Source organism: Pseudonaja textilis, chromosome 9 (genome assembly GCF_049901715.1).
Source record: "Pseudonaja textilis isolate UNSWEBS1 chromosome 9, rPseTex1.2, whole genome shotgun sequence".
Taxonomy (NCBI): Eukaryota; Metazoa; Chordata; class Lepidosauria; order Squamata; family Elapidae; genus Pseudonaja; species Pseudonaja textilis.
This window is the reverse complement of record NC_141998.1, coordinates 27155603-27169329: the sequence shown is the minus strand read 5'-3', so window position 1 is coordinate 27169329 and position 13727 is coordinate 27155603. Positions and strand designations below refer to the sequence as shown.

Here is a 13727-nt window from a genome sequence, read left to right as displayed (position 1 = left end):
GCCCACCGCCTGCCCGCACCGCAGCTCCTCCTCCTCCTCCCGCCGCCGCCGCCTGCGCAAAGGCGCCGCCGCCCGGGCCAGGTCGACAGTTCCCGGCGAGCTCCGGCAGAGGGAAACTTGGCCGCCGCCGCCGCCGCCGCCGCCGCCGCCGCCGCCCGCGGGCCCGGAGCCTCCGCCGTTCCGCCGCGCCCTCGGCAGAGATGCCGCTGTAGAGCCGCCGCCGTCCGCACAGGCGCCCGGCATGTCTCCAGCGCTGCTGGCGCTCTGGCTGTGGCTGGGCTCGGGCGGGCCGCGCGGCCTGGGAGGCACCCCGGCCGGGCTCCGCTTGCCGCTGCACAGCGCGCTGCCCGGGGCGCCGGCGGCGGAAGGACGGGCGCGGCGCTCGGCCGAGGAGGAGCGGGAGCAAGGCCGCCGCCGCGCCGGCCCCAGCAGCAGCAGCAGCAGCAGCAGCAGCTTCGTGGCCATGGTGGACAACCTGCGCGGCAAGTCGGGGCAGGGCTACTACGTGGAGATGACGGTGGGCAGCCCCCCGCAGAAGGTGAGGGGCGGCGGGCGCCTCTGCCGGCCTGGCCGGGGCGCGGCTGCTGCAGGCTCCGAGGGGCCCTGCTGGCCGCACCTCATCCCGGCCCCTGCAAAGCGGCGGGGCGAGCCAGGGTCGCTGAGGCGGAAAGAGCGATGCCGGCTCCCGAGCGAGCTGCGCTCTTGTGCGCAGCGGCCTCCCGGCCCTTTGGGTGCTCCGAGCCCGGCGGGAGCCTGGCCCGGCAGGCCTTGGCGGGGAGAGGAGCGCCACGGGCCGGGCCCGTAGGAAGGAGGCCGCTCCTGGCGTCTCCTGCTGCGCCTGCTCAGCGTGCGGATGCGCGGCTCCTTTCCAGAACTGCCGGTGTGCAAATGGTGGGCCAGTCGAGCAGCTGCCCAGGGCGGCAGGGCTCAAAAGGCGGCCTGCCTGTGACCTTGAATCGGGCAGAGGCTCCCGGAGCTGCTTGGCCTCCTTCTGGAAAGGCCCGTCCCGTTGAGGCCGTCACCCCTTCCTCCCCCGAGGCCCTGTTGTCGACCTCCATGCTCCTTCCTCCCAAGCTGGGGTCCCCAAGGGCAGCCCCGGGGGCCCTTGGCCTTCCCCACAGCCCTTGCTGCAGGAAAGGGTAACCGAGGAAGCCCTGACTCTTCTCTTCTGAGGCTGGAGACCCTGCTTGCTGCTTCTAGAGCCCGTCTCCTGGGCGCGTCGTCGGAACTCTAGATGTAGCCAGCACATCTGGAAACCAAGGCTCCCTGGTCAAATGTGGGTGGGGTGCAGAGGCCTTTTCCAAGGTTGTGCGTGAAGCAGTTTCAGCCTCCTCCTCCCATGGGCTCTTCTCTCTTCCAGCTGAATATCCTGGTGGACACTGGAAGCAGCAACTTTGCTGTGGGTGCAGCCCCTCATCAGTTCCTGCAGCGATACTATCAGCGCCAGCTGTGAGTAGGCAAGGGTGGTGAGGTCAGCTGTTCGGGAGGGGGGGGGCTGGCTCCACAGCTCCCCCAGCTTGCTTTCAGAAAGACACCGGTGGGGGGGCAGGGGGGGGGGGGCAAGAGAGGCAGTGGTGTTCCTGCCTGGCTCCCTCCCCCGCTGCGTCTGCATGCTGGGCTTTCGGCCTCTGGCCGGCTACAGGCTGGCTCCCGGAACCTACCGGAAGGCTGAGCCTGGCCTCCTCCTCTTGCCTCTTGTCCTGTCCGGAGCACCGTGGCACCGACTTTCTGCTCATGTCTCTTGTAGCTCCAGCACCTACCGGGACCTGCAGAAGGGAGTCTATGTGCCCTACACGCAAGGGAAGTGGGAGGGAGAGCTGGGCACTGACTTGGTGGCCATCCCTCATGGCCCAAATGTCACCGTCCGTGCCAACATTGCCGCCATCATCAAGTCGGACAAGTTCTTTATCAACGGCTCCAACTGGGAAGGCATCCTGGGCTTGGCATATGCCGAAATTGCCCGGGTGAGCTCCTTTCTCTCAAGCTTCACGTCATGCAAGTCTTTCCCTGAGCAGGATGCTGGCTGGTTGGTTTGGGCCTTTGGACTTAAGTGTGTGGAGCCAGCTCAGGGAAGGCCTTGAAGCGGCTGCAGCACTGCTGCCCAGAGGAGCCAAGACCCCATCTAGGTCAGGAAGACGGTTAAAGCCCTCCAGCCCTCCCTGTGCCCCTCTGTCCTCCAGGTGTTTTACAGGAAGGCTTCCCATCATCTGTAGCCAGCTAGGAATTCTGGGAGATGCAGTCCCAATATGTTGCTGGGGGAAGGGGCAATCGGAGAAGTCACGGCCTTCACCTGACGCCTCTTTCCAGGTGAGCGAGGATGCCCAACCGCACTGTTGGCATGCCTCTTTCTCTCTCTCTCTCTCCCGCCAGCCGGACAACAGCCTGGAGCCCTTCTTCGACTCTCTGGTGAAGCAGACGCAGGTGGCCAACATCTTCTCCCTGCAGCTGTGTGGCACAAGCTTCCCGACCAATGATTCGGAGACCCTGGCTTCCGTGGGGGGCAGCATGGTGAGGGCATGTGGCTCCTATTATGGCATCATGGCCTTTAGACGATCTCAACAAACTGTCTTCTGAGAGACTAGAGAGCAAAGCGTTTCCGTTTAGAGGAGGCTACGGCATAGGCCTTGTTTCTTCCCCCAAGTGGGCCAGCTTGTGCCTGTACCCAAAGAAGGGAGCTTGCAAGAGGCAGCGGCTCCCCACGTAAGCCAGTCTCCAACCATGTTCTGGGTGGGCCCTCTGCCTCCCACCCCTAACAGTTCCCCTTCCCTCACAGATCATTGGGGGCATCGACCAGACTCTCTACAGGGGCAACATCTGGTACACGCCCATCCGGAAGGAATGGTACTACGAGGTTGTCATAGTCAAGATTGAGATCAACGGGCAGGACCTCCAGATGGACTGCAAGGAGGTGAAGGGGCTGCTGATCGGGGGGGGGGAGGGAGGACTGCCACCTGGGGACTTGGCACAGGTGCTGCATGCTGACTTGGTTAAGTGCCTCTGGACTGTGGGAGGGAGCAGCAGCACCTTGCCTCCCTCAGAGCGGCCTGCTGCCTCCCGAGCGGCTTCCCTGCCCTGCTCATCCCCGGCTGGGCCTCACACAAACATGGAACCAGCACCTGAATTGTATCCCCCCCCCCACCTCCCCAGTACAATTACGACAAGAGCATTGTGGACAGTGGCACCACCAACCTTCGCCTGCCCAAGAAGGTCTTTGAGGAGGCCGTGAAGTCCATCAAGACAGCTTCCTCGGTGAGAGAAGCCGGGGTGGGTGGGGTGAGGGGCAGAGACCGCATCCCCCAGGAGGCAGGGTACCCCAACAGTGGTTTTGTCTGGGAGGGGGCTGCGCTTGGTCCCTGCCTGAACAGTGATGGAAAGGGACGGGACGAGCCCCTTGGCGGGGAACCTGAAATAGCTTCGTCTTCCGAGGGGGGTGGGGTGTCTGGCGCCTTCACGGCCTCTGCTGCCTTTGGCTGAGCTGTTTCCGTCCTGGCTCCCTCACCCCAGACCGAGAAGTTCCCGGATGGCTTCTGGCTGGGGGAGCAGCTGGTTTGCTGGCAGGTGGGAACAACCCCCTGGAACATCTTCCCGGTCATCTCTCTCTACCTGATGGGTGAGACCACCAACCACTCCTTCCGGATCAGCATCCTGCCCCAGGTGGGTGCCAGCTCCTCAAAAGTAAGAGTCTCTTTGGAGGGCAATATCAGCAGAGGGAAGCTGGACGGAAGGTCCGTTGAGATATTGGGAAGACCGTATTGGCCAAACCATTGATTGGCCCACCCAAATGCTGGATTTGCTGTTCCCTTTCTGTCCCTCACTGACAAGGTGAATAATTAAGCGTGTAAAACTTTCTAGCTAATTCATCTGCAAGGAGACAAGGGGAGCTAGTACGCTCTAACCAAGACGTTTGTTTCCAACTGGTCAGCCTTGTTTTCCCTGCTGTCCTGGTTGCGGACAGTCCTTGTTGTGTGATAAGGCCGCCACGGGGCCTTGTAGTACGAGAGGCCCAAAGGGAAAACCTCTAAGCACTGCAGCGAGCAAGGGGCCAAAAGCTTCCCCCCCACAAAATGGAGCTCCTCTGGCTAAAACTATACCAGTCCTACAGGAGCACTTTGTTTTTTTAGTAAATGCATAAGATCTTTTCAAGCAGGATATTTGATCCATAGATTAATTTCTGAGCTTGACTTGGGATGCTGCTTAATTTTTCCTGGCCAGCCAGAAAGGAAAATGCAGCAGGGATGAAAATCGAGAAGAGCTGCCCTCATTACGGTTCACGGGCCAGACTGCACTTGGCACCCGTAGCCCTGGGGAGGTCAGAGGAGAGCAGCCAAGGGGGCAGGAGAGGCTCCTGGCCTGGGATGCGCTTAGCCTGGGGAAGAGAAATTCGGGGGTCTCCACATAGCTCAAGCTCTGTTGTGCAGAAGGCAGGGAAAGTTGTTCAGAAGACGGGAGAAGAAACTGTCCTTTGACAGTTAAAAGTTTGGATTGGATGTCAGAAAAAAACCCGGAAGAAACACCTTTAGGAAGAGATTTCCATGGGCCTGATGCCCACCCGTCAGGATGGCAGAATAGTGGAATTCTGCCTCTGGCCAGGCGGGCTGTCAGGATTCCAGCAGTTACCCCAATTAAATCATGAGCCTCAAGCCACACTCCCAAAACTGGAAAGGATTTATTAGAAGTTAACTTGCCGGCATTAGCCTGGGCGTAGCCGACTCTGAGATACGCAATTCACCGTCACCCTTGATCCTGCTTCCCCCCCCCAACCCCTCTGGGTGTATCATCCAATGAAACACGTCCATAGCCCAGAGTCGTCAATCATGCTCCCCAATTAGATTTTTGTGGGCAGAAGCTTCAGTCATCTAATCAGTCTCTGAAAAAAATATGAATGGAATGTACTTTTGATTCCACACTGCTGCCTGCTCTTTGAAACTCCCCCCCTTTCTTTCTGTTAGCAACTATAAAACGTGTATAGAGAACTTTTATGAGTTGACACGGGCGTTCAGCTACAGGAGCCCCGAGGTCCTTCCAGTTCTGTCAAAGAAATGGCTCAACTGCCCTTCAACCCCCTTGGCTGAGGACGCCCGCAGCCGTCCCTGATCCTCCGGGGAGTGCCGAAGCCTGCTGCCCTGTTGACCCTTTCTTGGGACGTGGCCTGGCCTCACGCCCTTGTTGCCTTCTCTCTCAGCAATACCTGCGGCCAGTCGAGGACGTGGCTACCTCCCAGGATGAGTGCTACAAGTTTGCTGTCTCCCAGTCCTCCACCGGCACCGTTATGGGGGCCGTCATCATGGAGGGCTTCTACGTGGTCTTTGACCGGGCTCAGAGGCGCATTGGCTTTGCGGTCAGCACTTGCCATGGTAGGTCTCAGAGGAGGGAGGGGGTAGCCGTCGCACCTGCTGCCTCCCCCCTGAAGAGCTTGGTGACCCGGATCGCCCCACAGCCCCCTTGGGTTACCTGCAAGGCCACGCTCTGCTCCCCCCCAGCATGAAAAGGGGCCTTGAGTTCAGCTGAAGCGGGGTCCTGGGGGGGGCAGTTCTGAAGTGTGTTGTCGCCCCTCCCACCAACACGTCTGGAGCGCCCCTTCTCCCCGGGCCCCTGGGAGCCCCAGGGCTTTGGAGCCCCGGCTGGCTTCTGCCTGGCCTTCTCCAGACATCAGCGGGTCCTGTTGGCCTGCCTCTCCTCTGCCATTCCTGCCCCAGGGATGGGCTCCGGGTGGGGATGGGGCCTCTGCCAGGTCCCCGTTGTCACGCCTCGCCTCCGCCCCTGTGTTCAGTGCAGGACGCGTTCCGGGTGGCCTCCGTGGATGGGCCTTTCCTGCACTCCAACATGGAGGACTGTGGCTACAACGTCCCCCAGACGGACGAGTCGATGCTGATGACCATCGCCTACATCATGGCAGCCATTTGTGCCCTCTTCATGCTTCCTCTCTGCCTGATGGTCTCGCAGTGGCGCTGCCTCCGCTGCCTCCGCCGCGGCCATGACGACTTCGCGGATGACATTTCCCTGCTAAAGTGAGCGCTGCCCCCCACCTCCAGCCCGTGCTGGTGACACGGCTGGGCGTTGGCACTGCAGCCATCATCCCCTCCCTTGGGGCTGCTGTGGCCTTTGCCTTCTCCACGCAGGCAGCTGCTGATGCTGAGGTTCTCTGCTGCCGCCTGGGGCCCACCACAACCACCGGCCTCTGGCCCGTGGCGGGCAGAGAGGTTGGCAGGGCCTTTTGCGGCGCAAGACCCGTTGCTTCCACTGGTGTCCCGGGAGCCCTGCAACTTGTGCAGGCAGCGGGCAGGACTGGCAGGGAGTCCCATCGTCTGTCCAGGAAACCCCTTTTGTCCCATTGCTCTGAATTGGCCAGTGACCGATGCAGCTTGCGCACCAGGGAAGCAGTAGACCGAAAGGGGGCGGGGGCTTCGGAGCAGTGCTTCTTTGTAATTAATCAAGAGGGGGGCGGGGTGTTTGGCGTGCTTGTTTCTCTGAATCTCAGTACTTATGAAACCGAAGGTGGGTTGCTGTGCCCCGTTTTCAGAGTCTTCGGGTGCCTGCTTGGAATTATGGTGACCCCCATTTCAAGGACACCCGTCCCCCATGCTGGCTGAGGCAGGGATCAGCTCCAGGTGGCGGAGGACCCTCTGGGTTGGTGAAAGGATAGATGGCTGTAGAACCCGAATTCCAGGAACGGAGAAGGATCTGGGGCTGCAACAGCTGCCTAGGAGGTGGGGAGGGCGGCCCTTCTGCTGCCCTGCGTATGGCGCTGCCCTTCCTCCTCTAGGGAGGCCTCATGAGCTGGCCAGTGGCCCCACTTCTGGGAGGTGGGGGGATGGGACTCTCCCACTGGCGGAATCAAGCGCCCTGAGTGTGACCTCCCATCAGCGGGATCCCCGGTGCCAGCCTCCTGCCTTGGATGCCAGGCAAGGCTGAATTGGCAGCCGCCTTCTGGCCCTTCTTCCTCACCCTTTCTGCGGTCTGGCCCAGAGGTTCTGCCCTCCCAGCCCAGGAGTTTGGGAAGATTCAGAGGGTTTGAGCCCAAGGCAGCCCTGTTGCCAGCTTGGGCACCCAGTGGCCTTGGGCAATTGCGGGCATCGGAGGCTACTCAGGGAACGGACGGTCACAGAGACGCCTTTCCTCAGCAGCCTGCAGCTGGCCTGCCACGGGGCCACAGGCCGTCCCGCCCGGGCTCTGTCGCCTGCTGCCTCTCTGCCACACGGAAGCCGCTGGGCAGCCGGGCCTCTTATCCCTGCTCTGGGGCCTCTGCTGAGCAACCCAGGGAGTGTCAGGCAGGATTGGAACAGGGCGGTGCCAGACCCCTCAGCAGCACAGGCAGCGCTTCCACAGTGGTATAGGATTTCTGCTTGAGCAGGGGGGTAGGCTAGCTGACCTCCAAGGTCCCTTCCAACTTCTGTTATTCTGCAGGGTGGAGTCCAAGGTGTTTCCTTTGCAATGGACAGAAGCGGGTTAGGAATTACAATTCCCTCTGCTGGATTCCTCCCCGCCCCCCCTTTCCAGCCCCCTGGCTGTGTCCTGCCCGAGGACCAAACGGCTGAAGGCTGGGAACTTTTGCCTCCTGGTGGGGAAGCCTTGGGAGGCTGACAGGGCAGAGACCCCCATTGCTGTCCGTGGGAGATGGGGATGAGCTGCGGTCAATGTGCTTGTACAATATTTTGTAAATATTTGTAATATTGGCTCCCCAATCTTCCCATTTTGTCTCAAATGCAAGAGGAGGAAAACGCTGGAAAACCTCTTAACTGTGTTTTGTGTTTTGTGCTTTGGCCAAGTTGTTCGGACGGGTTTTGTGGGCTTCATGCGGGCCTGGAGGAGGGAGAGGCGGGACAGGGCGACGTGTTTCTCACTCCTGCGAGGGCTGTTTGCGTGGAGCCAAGTTGGGGTAAAATGGCCTTCCAGGCCAGGCTGCCACTCGCTGGAATTGCCCACTGCAGGGAGCCGTTTCCAGGGTGCCCCCCCGTGGGGGAGTTTCCCCTTCGTTGCTGGAGTCCAGCTTAGGCCCGAAACCCCCTCCCTCCTCTCCCGGCGCACCCACGGCCCCCCAAGCCAGCCTTGACAGCCCCCCCATGGGCCTTCACGGGCAGGGAAGAGCCCCGCAGGGGTCAGTCCTGACCCAACGCCGAAGCGTCTGTGAGACCGGCAGCAGCTCTTGGCGGCAGAGAAGGCCGGGCCGCTTGGGGTGCCCCCGAGAGCCCCTCTCGGGCTGCAGGGCCACCAGAGGGAAAATGCTCTGGCGCTCCCACCGCTCTCCAGAACAAAACCCACGGGGTCCCCCAGAGGGAGGAAAAGGAGGATCCGCCCAACGGCTGCATAATATACACATTTTATTATGAACGGGGATGGATGTGAACTTTCTATACACACATTCCCTATAGAATAAAAATGTACAGGTGTATACATGGCCATATAAATACAGAGCCGTCGGAAGGCCGGGCGCAAAGCGCCTCCGCCTGCTCTCTCCAGTCGGGGTCATTTCAGGGCGGGGCAGAAGGGGCAGGCGTCGTTCGTGTTCGTCTGAGCCCAGAACTTGATGCACTGTGAGGAAACAAGCGCCGCCCTTCAGCCCCAGGGAGAAAGCCCTGCCCCCCCCACACCCAACCCCCTTCCTCCTCCCGACTCCGTCTCTGCCCAGGGGGCCACGGAGCGCCTGGGATCCGCTAGGCAGCCAGGCCAATTCAACCCGCTCAGGGGTCTCATCGGGCCCCTCACCTCCTTGTGCAGCACGTGTGAACAGGCCATGGGGTGGAGGTCGCCAGGCGGCACGAGCTTCTGGCACATCAGACAGAGTTTGCAGGCCACAGGTGCCTGGCAGAGAGGAGGCAAAGGAGGGGCGTGAAGTCCAGGCAAGGGGTCTCCCCCAACAGGTGGCTTGAGCAAACTCGGAAGGCCCCACTGGACTCACCTGGGGGGGCGTCCCAGAATAGGGGACCTGTGCAGGTGGCAAGAACAAAGGGTTGCTGATCTGAGGCAACGGACCAGGAAACAAGGGGGAGCACATCCGGCCATGGGGCTGCGGCAGAGGAAAGCAGACCCGTTAGGCTGAGCTCGCCTTCAGCTTCCTAGTGCCCAGTGCGCCCAAGGCTTGCCGGCCAGCCCACCTGGGGGCCAACAGCTGCCACCCGCTCCTGCTGCTCTGCCACTTTGGCTGCTACAAGCTGGCTCAACTCCTCCATGGTAAGTCCCGCCAAGGTCCTTCGAGCGGCTTTGATCTGCTGGAGGACATTGGTCAGCTGGGCCCTGCGAAGAAGAAGAGGCGGCGGCTCAGCTCAGGGGGTGGGGCTGCTCTTGCCCGGCAGTCCCCCACCGGCGGCCTCCTCCTCCTCCTCCTCCCATGGGCCAGTGGCCGCAAGCAAGCAGGCCTTGCACCAGCCCACCAGCCCGGCGGTGAAGGCCGGAGGATCCTCTCTGCCTGAGGCCAGCCGGGGACATCAGCCTGAGCCTGCTGGGGCAGAGGGGGGCGGGGGGCTGGGGGCTGCCTCCCACGCTCACTTGTTACATTGAGGACAGCGCGACATCAACTTCTCCAGGATCTTCTCCAGCTTGTCCACAGGGGGCGGTCTATGGAAGTCGGGCGGGGCCTTGACTCCCCCCAGGCCTGGGGGGGGAGGCAGCGAGGGTCCGGGCGCCCCAGGGGAACTGACCAGGGAAGTGAGGCAGGGGCTGCTTCGCTCCTGGGCTGCAGGCAAAGTTGGCGAAGGCTGGCTGGGCCTGGCGATGAGGCTGGGGTTCAGCAGGGGGAAGGAGAGCACCCGTGGGTCAGCGCTGGGCATGACCATCGGGGGCATGGAAATGGACCCCATGGGGAAGGGCACCTGGGGGGCGAGCGAGGAGCTGGCCTGGAAAGGAGGCAGCAGGAAGTCTGTCTGAGGAGGAGGAGGAGGAAGACGGTTAGTCTGGCGTCTGGTAGCGGCCAGGGCCCCCATACCAGCCTTCGCCCCCCCCCCCGCTCACCTCCAACGGGGGCGGGGGCAGAGGGGGGGTGGGGATCTGTGGGAGACTGCTCAACTTGGCCCCATTCCGTACCAGCTGGATGTGGTCGTTGAACTTGTCCTAGAAGACGGACGTGTGTTGAGCAAGGTGGGAGAAGCGCTCCAGCAGCCTCGGAAGGGGAGACCCCACCCACCTCTCTCCCCGGAGGCTGCAGCTTCTAGGCCCACAAAGCCTCCGCGGGGAGAGCCCTGGGGTGCCTCCCATGGTCCCGGGGGGCAGGAGCCCTTTGCACGTACCCGGACGCTCTCCTTGGTCATCCGAATTTTGTTCAGCCTGGCCTCCCACTCCTGCTTTGGCCGGAGGGTCTCCAGCGTCGGGGGCTGACCTACGTGCAAGAGACCCCGGGGGGAGTTCTGCCCTGCGCTCGCAAACCGCCAGGTCTTCCCCCAGCTCAGCCCTCCCCACCCCCGTCTTTTGAGCCCGGGCTCTGCGCGAGGGGCCGCCCCTCAGTCACCGGAGGGCAAGGGTGATGCCAGGCCTGCCTGAAGCGGGGGAAGCGGGGCGGTCGCAGCGTGGGGCTTCCCAGCGGAAGCGCCCTGGAGAGCAGGACTGGGCGGGGGGGCTTCTGCCAGGAGCCGCCCAGGCTGGGGGCCTCCTGCTCCTCTGAGCTCACTTGAGGTAGGTGAGGTGCAGCTCCGCTTCTTTCTCGGCCTCTTCCAGCTTCAGCACCAGCAGCTCCTTCCGGCTCTCCAGAGACAGGATCTGGGGGCGGGGGGGAGAAGCCGCTTAGGCTGCCTGGCGTGGGCAGGAGAGCGCAGTCGCGGTGACCCCCTCCCTCCCCCAGGGCCTCTGCCCCCACCAGCCTCACGGCTGCTGCCGAGACCACCCGGGAGGGGCCGAGTCCTCCCTCCGCGCCCCCACCTCTGCTTTCCAGGCCCTCTCCGTCTCCTCCAGGATTGACTGGCTGATGTCGCCCTGCTGGTTCTTCAGCTTGCCCAGCTCCACCTCCCAGGCTTCCCTGCGGAGCAAGCAAGGGGCCCGCTGAGCCCGGGGCCTGCCGGGGCCCCGGAGGAGCCCCCCGCCCAAGCCCCGCCTGCCGCTTTCCCAGCTGGCCACAGCGGGACGAGTCCCTTCCCCCCGTCCCGCGTACTTCTCCTCTGCCTGCTCAGCCATCAGCGAGGCGATCTTGCTCTCCTTCTCCTCTTGCTCCTTCAGCAGCCTGAGGGGAGGCAGGGAGGGAGAGAAGGGCAGCCCAGTGAACGGCCTGGGCTCCCAGGGAGAGCGGCTGCACTGGGCAGCAGGACGCCCAAGGGCGGGGTCTGGACTAGATGCGCAACGGAGCCCCAGCCTGGGCCGCTCCCACAACGGGGCTGTGGCCCTCCTGAATTCCCGACTCGCAAGGCCTGCGGGAGAAATGGGGGCCCAAGTGCAGCCCCACCCCCACCCTGCTCCGTCACCTGCTGCCCCCTCCAGTGTCGGCTTTCCGGAGGGGGCAGCAGCTGACCACCTGAAATACCTCCGGCCTTTCTCACAGAGCTTCTCAATTTCTGCCTTCAGGTCCTGCTCCTTCTGCAAAAACTCCTTCTTTTCCTTCTCCATCTTCTTCCTGGTTTCTTTCCGCTTAACGGTCACGTCCTGGATGGCCTTCAAGATCTCCTAGGGCAGAAAGCAAGCAGAGACACGTTCTCGGCACCCTCAACGCGGTTTCAGAGTTCCAGGCGCTTTGCCGGGGCTCCACAATCTTCAACCGACAACCCTCTCGGCCGCTCTCCGTTTCTGGTGTCAGGTGGGGTTTCGGAAGCCCCACAAATTCTCCCCCAAGCAGCATCGCTCCCTCCTTCCCGGTTTGAGCCTGGCACTCCCTGGCTGGCCACCGCAGGCCCACCTGGTGATTCTTCATCTCTTCCTCCCTGCGCTGTTGCAGATGCTGGAGCTGCACCTGCAGCTGGTTCTCCACCTGCCTCTGCTTGTCCAGGACCTCTTGGTATCGCTCCTTCAACGAAGCTCTCTCGGACATCATCTTGTCCTATCAGGCAGCAAGAGGGGGGTTTGAATCCGCTGGGCGGCACCTTCAAAAGGCAAAGCCTTAAGCCAGCACGGCTGAAGCACCCTGGCTGGGCTAGGAGATCCCGACCAGGGAGGATGCCAGGGGGAACAGTCCAACAGGTGGAGCGCACACGGCCCCTTTCTCCACATGGGGAGCACCGGCCACTTATTTCAGCCCCAGCCCCAGCGGAAGGGGAGCGTCCCGTACTCACCAAGTTCTTCTCCATGTCCAGGTCAGTGCTGGCTGCCAAGTCAGCCGTCCTGAAATCAGTCTGCAGAGGAAGGAAAGGATTGGTCTGCCAGCAGCCGGAGGCAGAAATGCGACCTTCTCCGACTCCACCGGCTCTGCCTAGCAGCCTCTGGCTGAGGGGCACCACAAAGGCCTGGGTCCCGGCTGGTCCTCCATCACGGCGCTCGCGGAAGCCGAGAAGGGGGCCCAACGCCTCTTTCTCTACCACCCAGATTCCGCAGACTGCCGCAGCGGCAAGGGAAGCACCCACCCTGGGCCATGGGCATCTCTTAGCTGCCTTTGAGGGCCAGCCCTCCAGGGATCCCGGGCCTCCCCTCCCAGCCCCCCTTCCTCCTGGGAAGGCCCACCCAAGCACCCACTCCCTGACCTGGACGGCCATGTTCTGGGAGGGCTTTGCAGCCCCATCCTCTTCCTGGCCCAGAGAGGCTGCCAGAGGCTCGTCTTCCAAGTCCGGGCACCCGTTCTGCCGCCGTCTGCTGTGCTGCAGGAGCAGCGCCCCCAGCTCAGCCTTGGAGCAGCGGAGGGCCTCGGTCTGCAGAAGCAGCGGGGCCGCCCTTGGCGGGCTTTCCCCAGGCGGCGGGGAGGCCGGCTCAGGCACGGAGGGCGCCTCCTCGCTGCGGGGGCTGGCCGGGGGCAAGTCGGCGGCCTCAGGCGAGGCAGGCTCTTCCGCGGGGCTGCGATGGTCGGGAACCGGCGAGGAGGAGGGGGAGGAGGGGGAGTCCGGGTCTTTGGGATTCCTCCCCAGTCCACCTTCCAGGCACTCCCTTGGCCGGCTGGGCTGGGCGGCGTCCAGGGGGAGGCAGCTGCTTTTGCGGACAGGGAGAGAGAGGGAGGGTCGGTCCACTTTCTGCGAAGGCATCCCAAACCCTCCCGGCGCCCCTTCCCGGGAAAGGCCTCGCCGGTGCCCGGGAGGAGGCCCAACGCCCCGGACTGGCCTTCCTGCAACCGGAGACCCAGCCAGGGGGCAGGCGGGCTCTCGGCGCCGCTTCCAAACGCCCCGCTTGGGCTCGGGGAGGCTCCGCAGGGCCGCCGCTGAAGCCCCGGCGTCTCCCGGAAAGGCGACGCTTCGGCCTCCGCAGAGACCCAGCAGCAGGCAGCTCGGAGCCCGCAAAAGCGGTTTCCACCGCCTGGCGCTCCGCCTGGCGCCGGAGGGGCGCGAAGGGCCCCGGCGACCCTCCCCGCAGGGCCCCTCCGCCCTGGCCTCGAGCGGCCTACCTGGGGGCGGCGGCGCCGGGGGGGGCCGCATCGGCGGGGGGCTTCGCCTCGGCCATGGCCGCCTCTTCCGACGCCATCGCCCGGGCCGAGGGGCAACGCCGCGGCCCCTCCGGGAGAGCCCGACGCGGTGTCCGGGGCTCAGCCCGCCCCTCCGGCCGCGGGACCCTCGCCCGCCACTCCGCGCCCTGCCCGACCTGCGGCGGCCTCGACGCGGCCTGCTCTTCCTGCCGGCGGGCGGCGCCGCGAGGCCGAGCGGCCAGAGCGACGGCAGGAAAAGCGCGCAGCGCCCCAG

General features: G+C 63.6%; 2 protein-coding genes across 5 annotated transcripts; one reads left to right on the top strand and one right to left on the bottom strand.

Annotated features, from left to right (window-relative positions):
• Positions 1 to 56: 56 nt before the first annotated feature.
• Positions 57 to 7736, top strand: BACE1 (beta-secretase 1). Of its 4 annotated transcripts, none has more exons than XM_087938718.1 (10): positions 57 to 538; positions 1361 to 1449; positions 1748 to 1964; positions 2371 to 2508; positions 2774 to 2908; positions 3148 to 3249; positions 3505 to 3654; positions 5183 to 5354; positions 5771 to 6008; positions 7405 to 7736. In XM_087938718.1, the coding sequence occupies exons 1-10, from the start codon at positions 242 to 244 to the stop codon at positions 7448 to 7450; spliced, it is 1584 nt and encodes a 527-aa protein (XP_087794844.1). In that variant the 5' UTR covers positions 57 to 241; the 3' UTR covers positions 7451 to 7736. The 4 variants fall into 4 exon arrangements, with proteins under 4 accessions (XP_087794844.1, XP_087794847.1, XP_026564879.1 ...); XM_087938721.1 differs by having other exon boundaries at positions 139 to 538; positions 5776 to 6008; positions 7405 to 7536; XM_026709094.2 differs by lacking the exon at positions 7405 to 7736 and having other exon boundaries at positions 139 to 538; positions 5771 to 6149.
• Positions 7737 to 8299: 563 nt separating this feature from the next.
• Positions 8300 to 13699, bottom strand: RNF214 (ring finger protein 214). Its single transcript, XM_087938712.1, is given in 15 exon segments — positions 8300 to 8529; positions 8704 to 8799; positions 8897 to 9004; positions 9093 to 9231; positions 9484 to 9857; positions 9946 to 10044; positions 10221 to 10309; positions 10584 to 10686; positions 10846 to 10942; positions 11075 to 11143; positions 11441 to 11580; positions 11810 to 11950; positions 12183 to 12242; positions 12588 to 13026; positions 13436 to 13699. Coding segments are annotated over 15 exon segments (2097 nt in total). The 5' UTR covers positions 13513 to 13699; the 3' UTR covers positions 8300 to 8463.
• Between the last annotated feature and the right edge of the window lie 28 nt (positions 13700 to 13727).

Excerpts from the sequence above, each read along its gene's own strand:
- BACE1 (XM_087938718.1), top strand. The coding sequence starts at position 242 with ATGTCTCCAGCGCTGCTGGCGCTCTGGCTGTGGCTGGGCTCGGGCGGG. Across the intron at positions 539-1,360 it reads TGGGCAGCCCCCCGCAGAAG|CTGAATATCCTGGTGGACAC; the intron begins GTGAGGGGCGGC and ends TCTCTCTTCCAG. Across the intron at positions 6,009-7,404 it reads GATGACATTTCCCTGCTAAA|GGTGGAGTCCAAGGTGTTTC; the intron begins GTGAGCGCTGCC and ends GTTATTCTGCAG.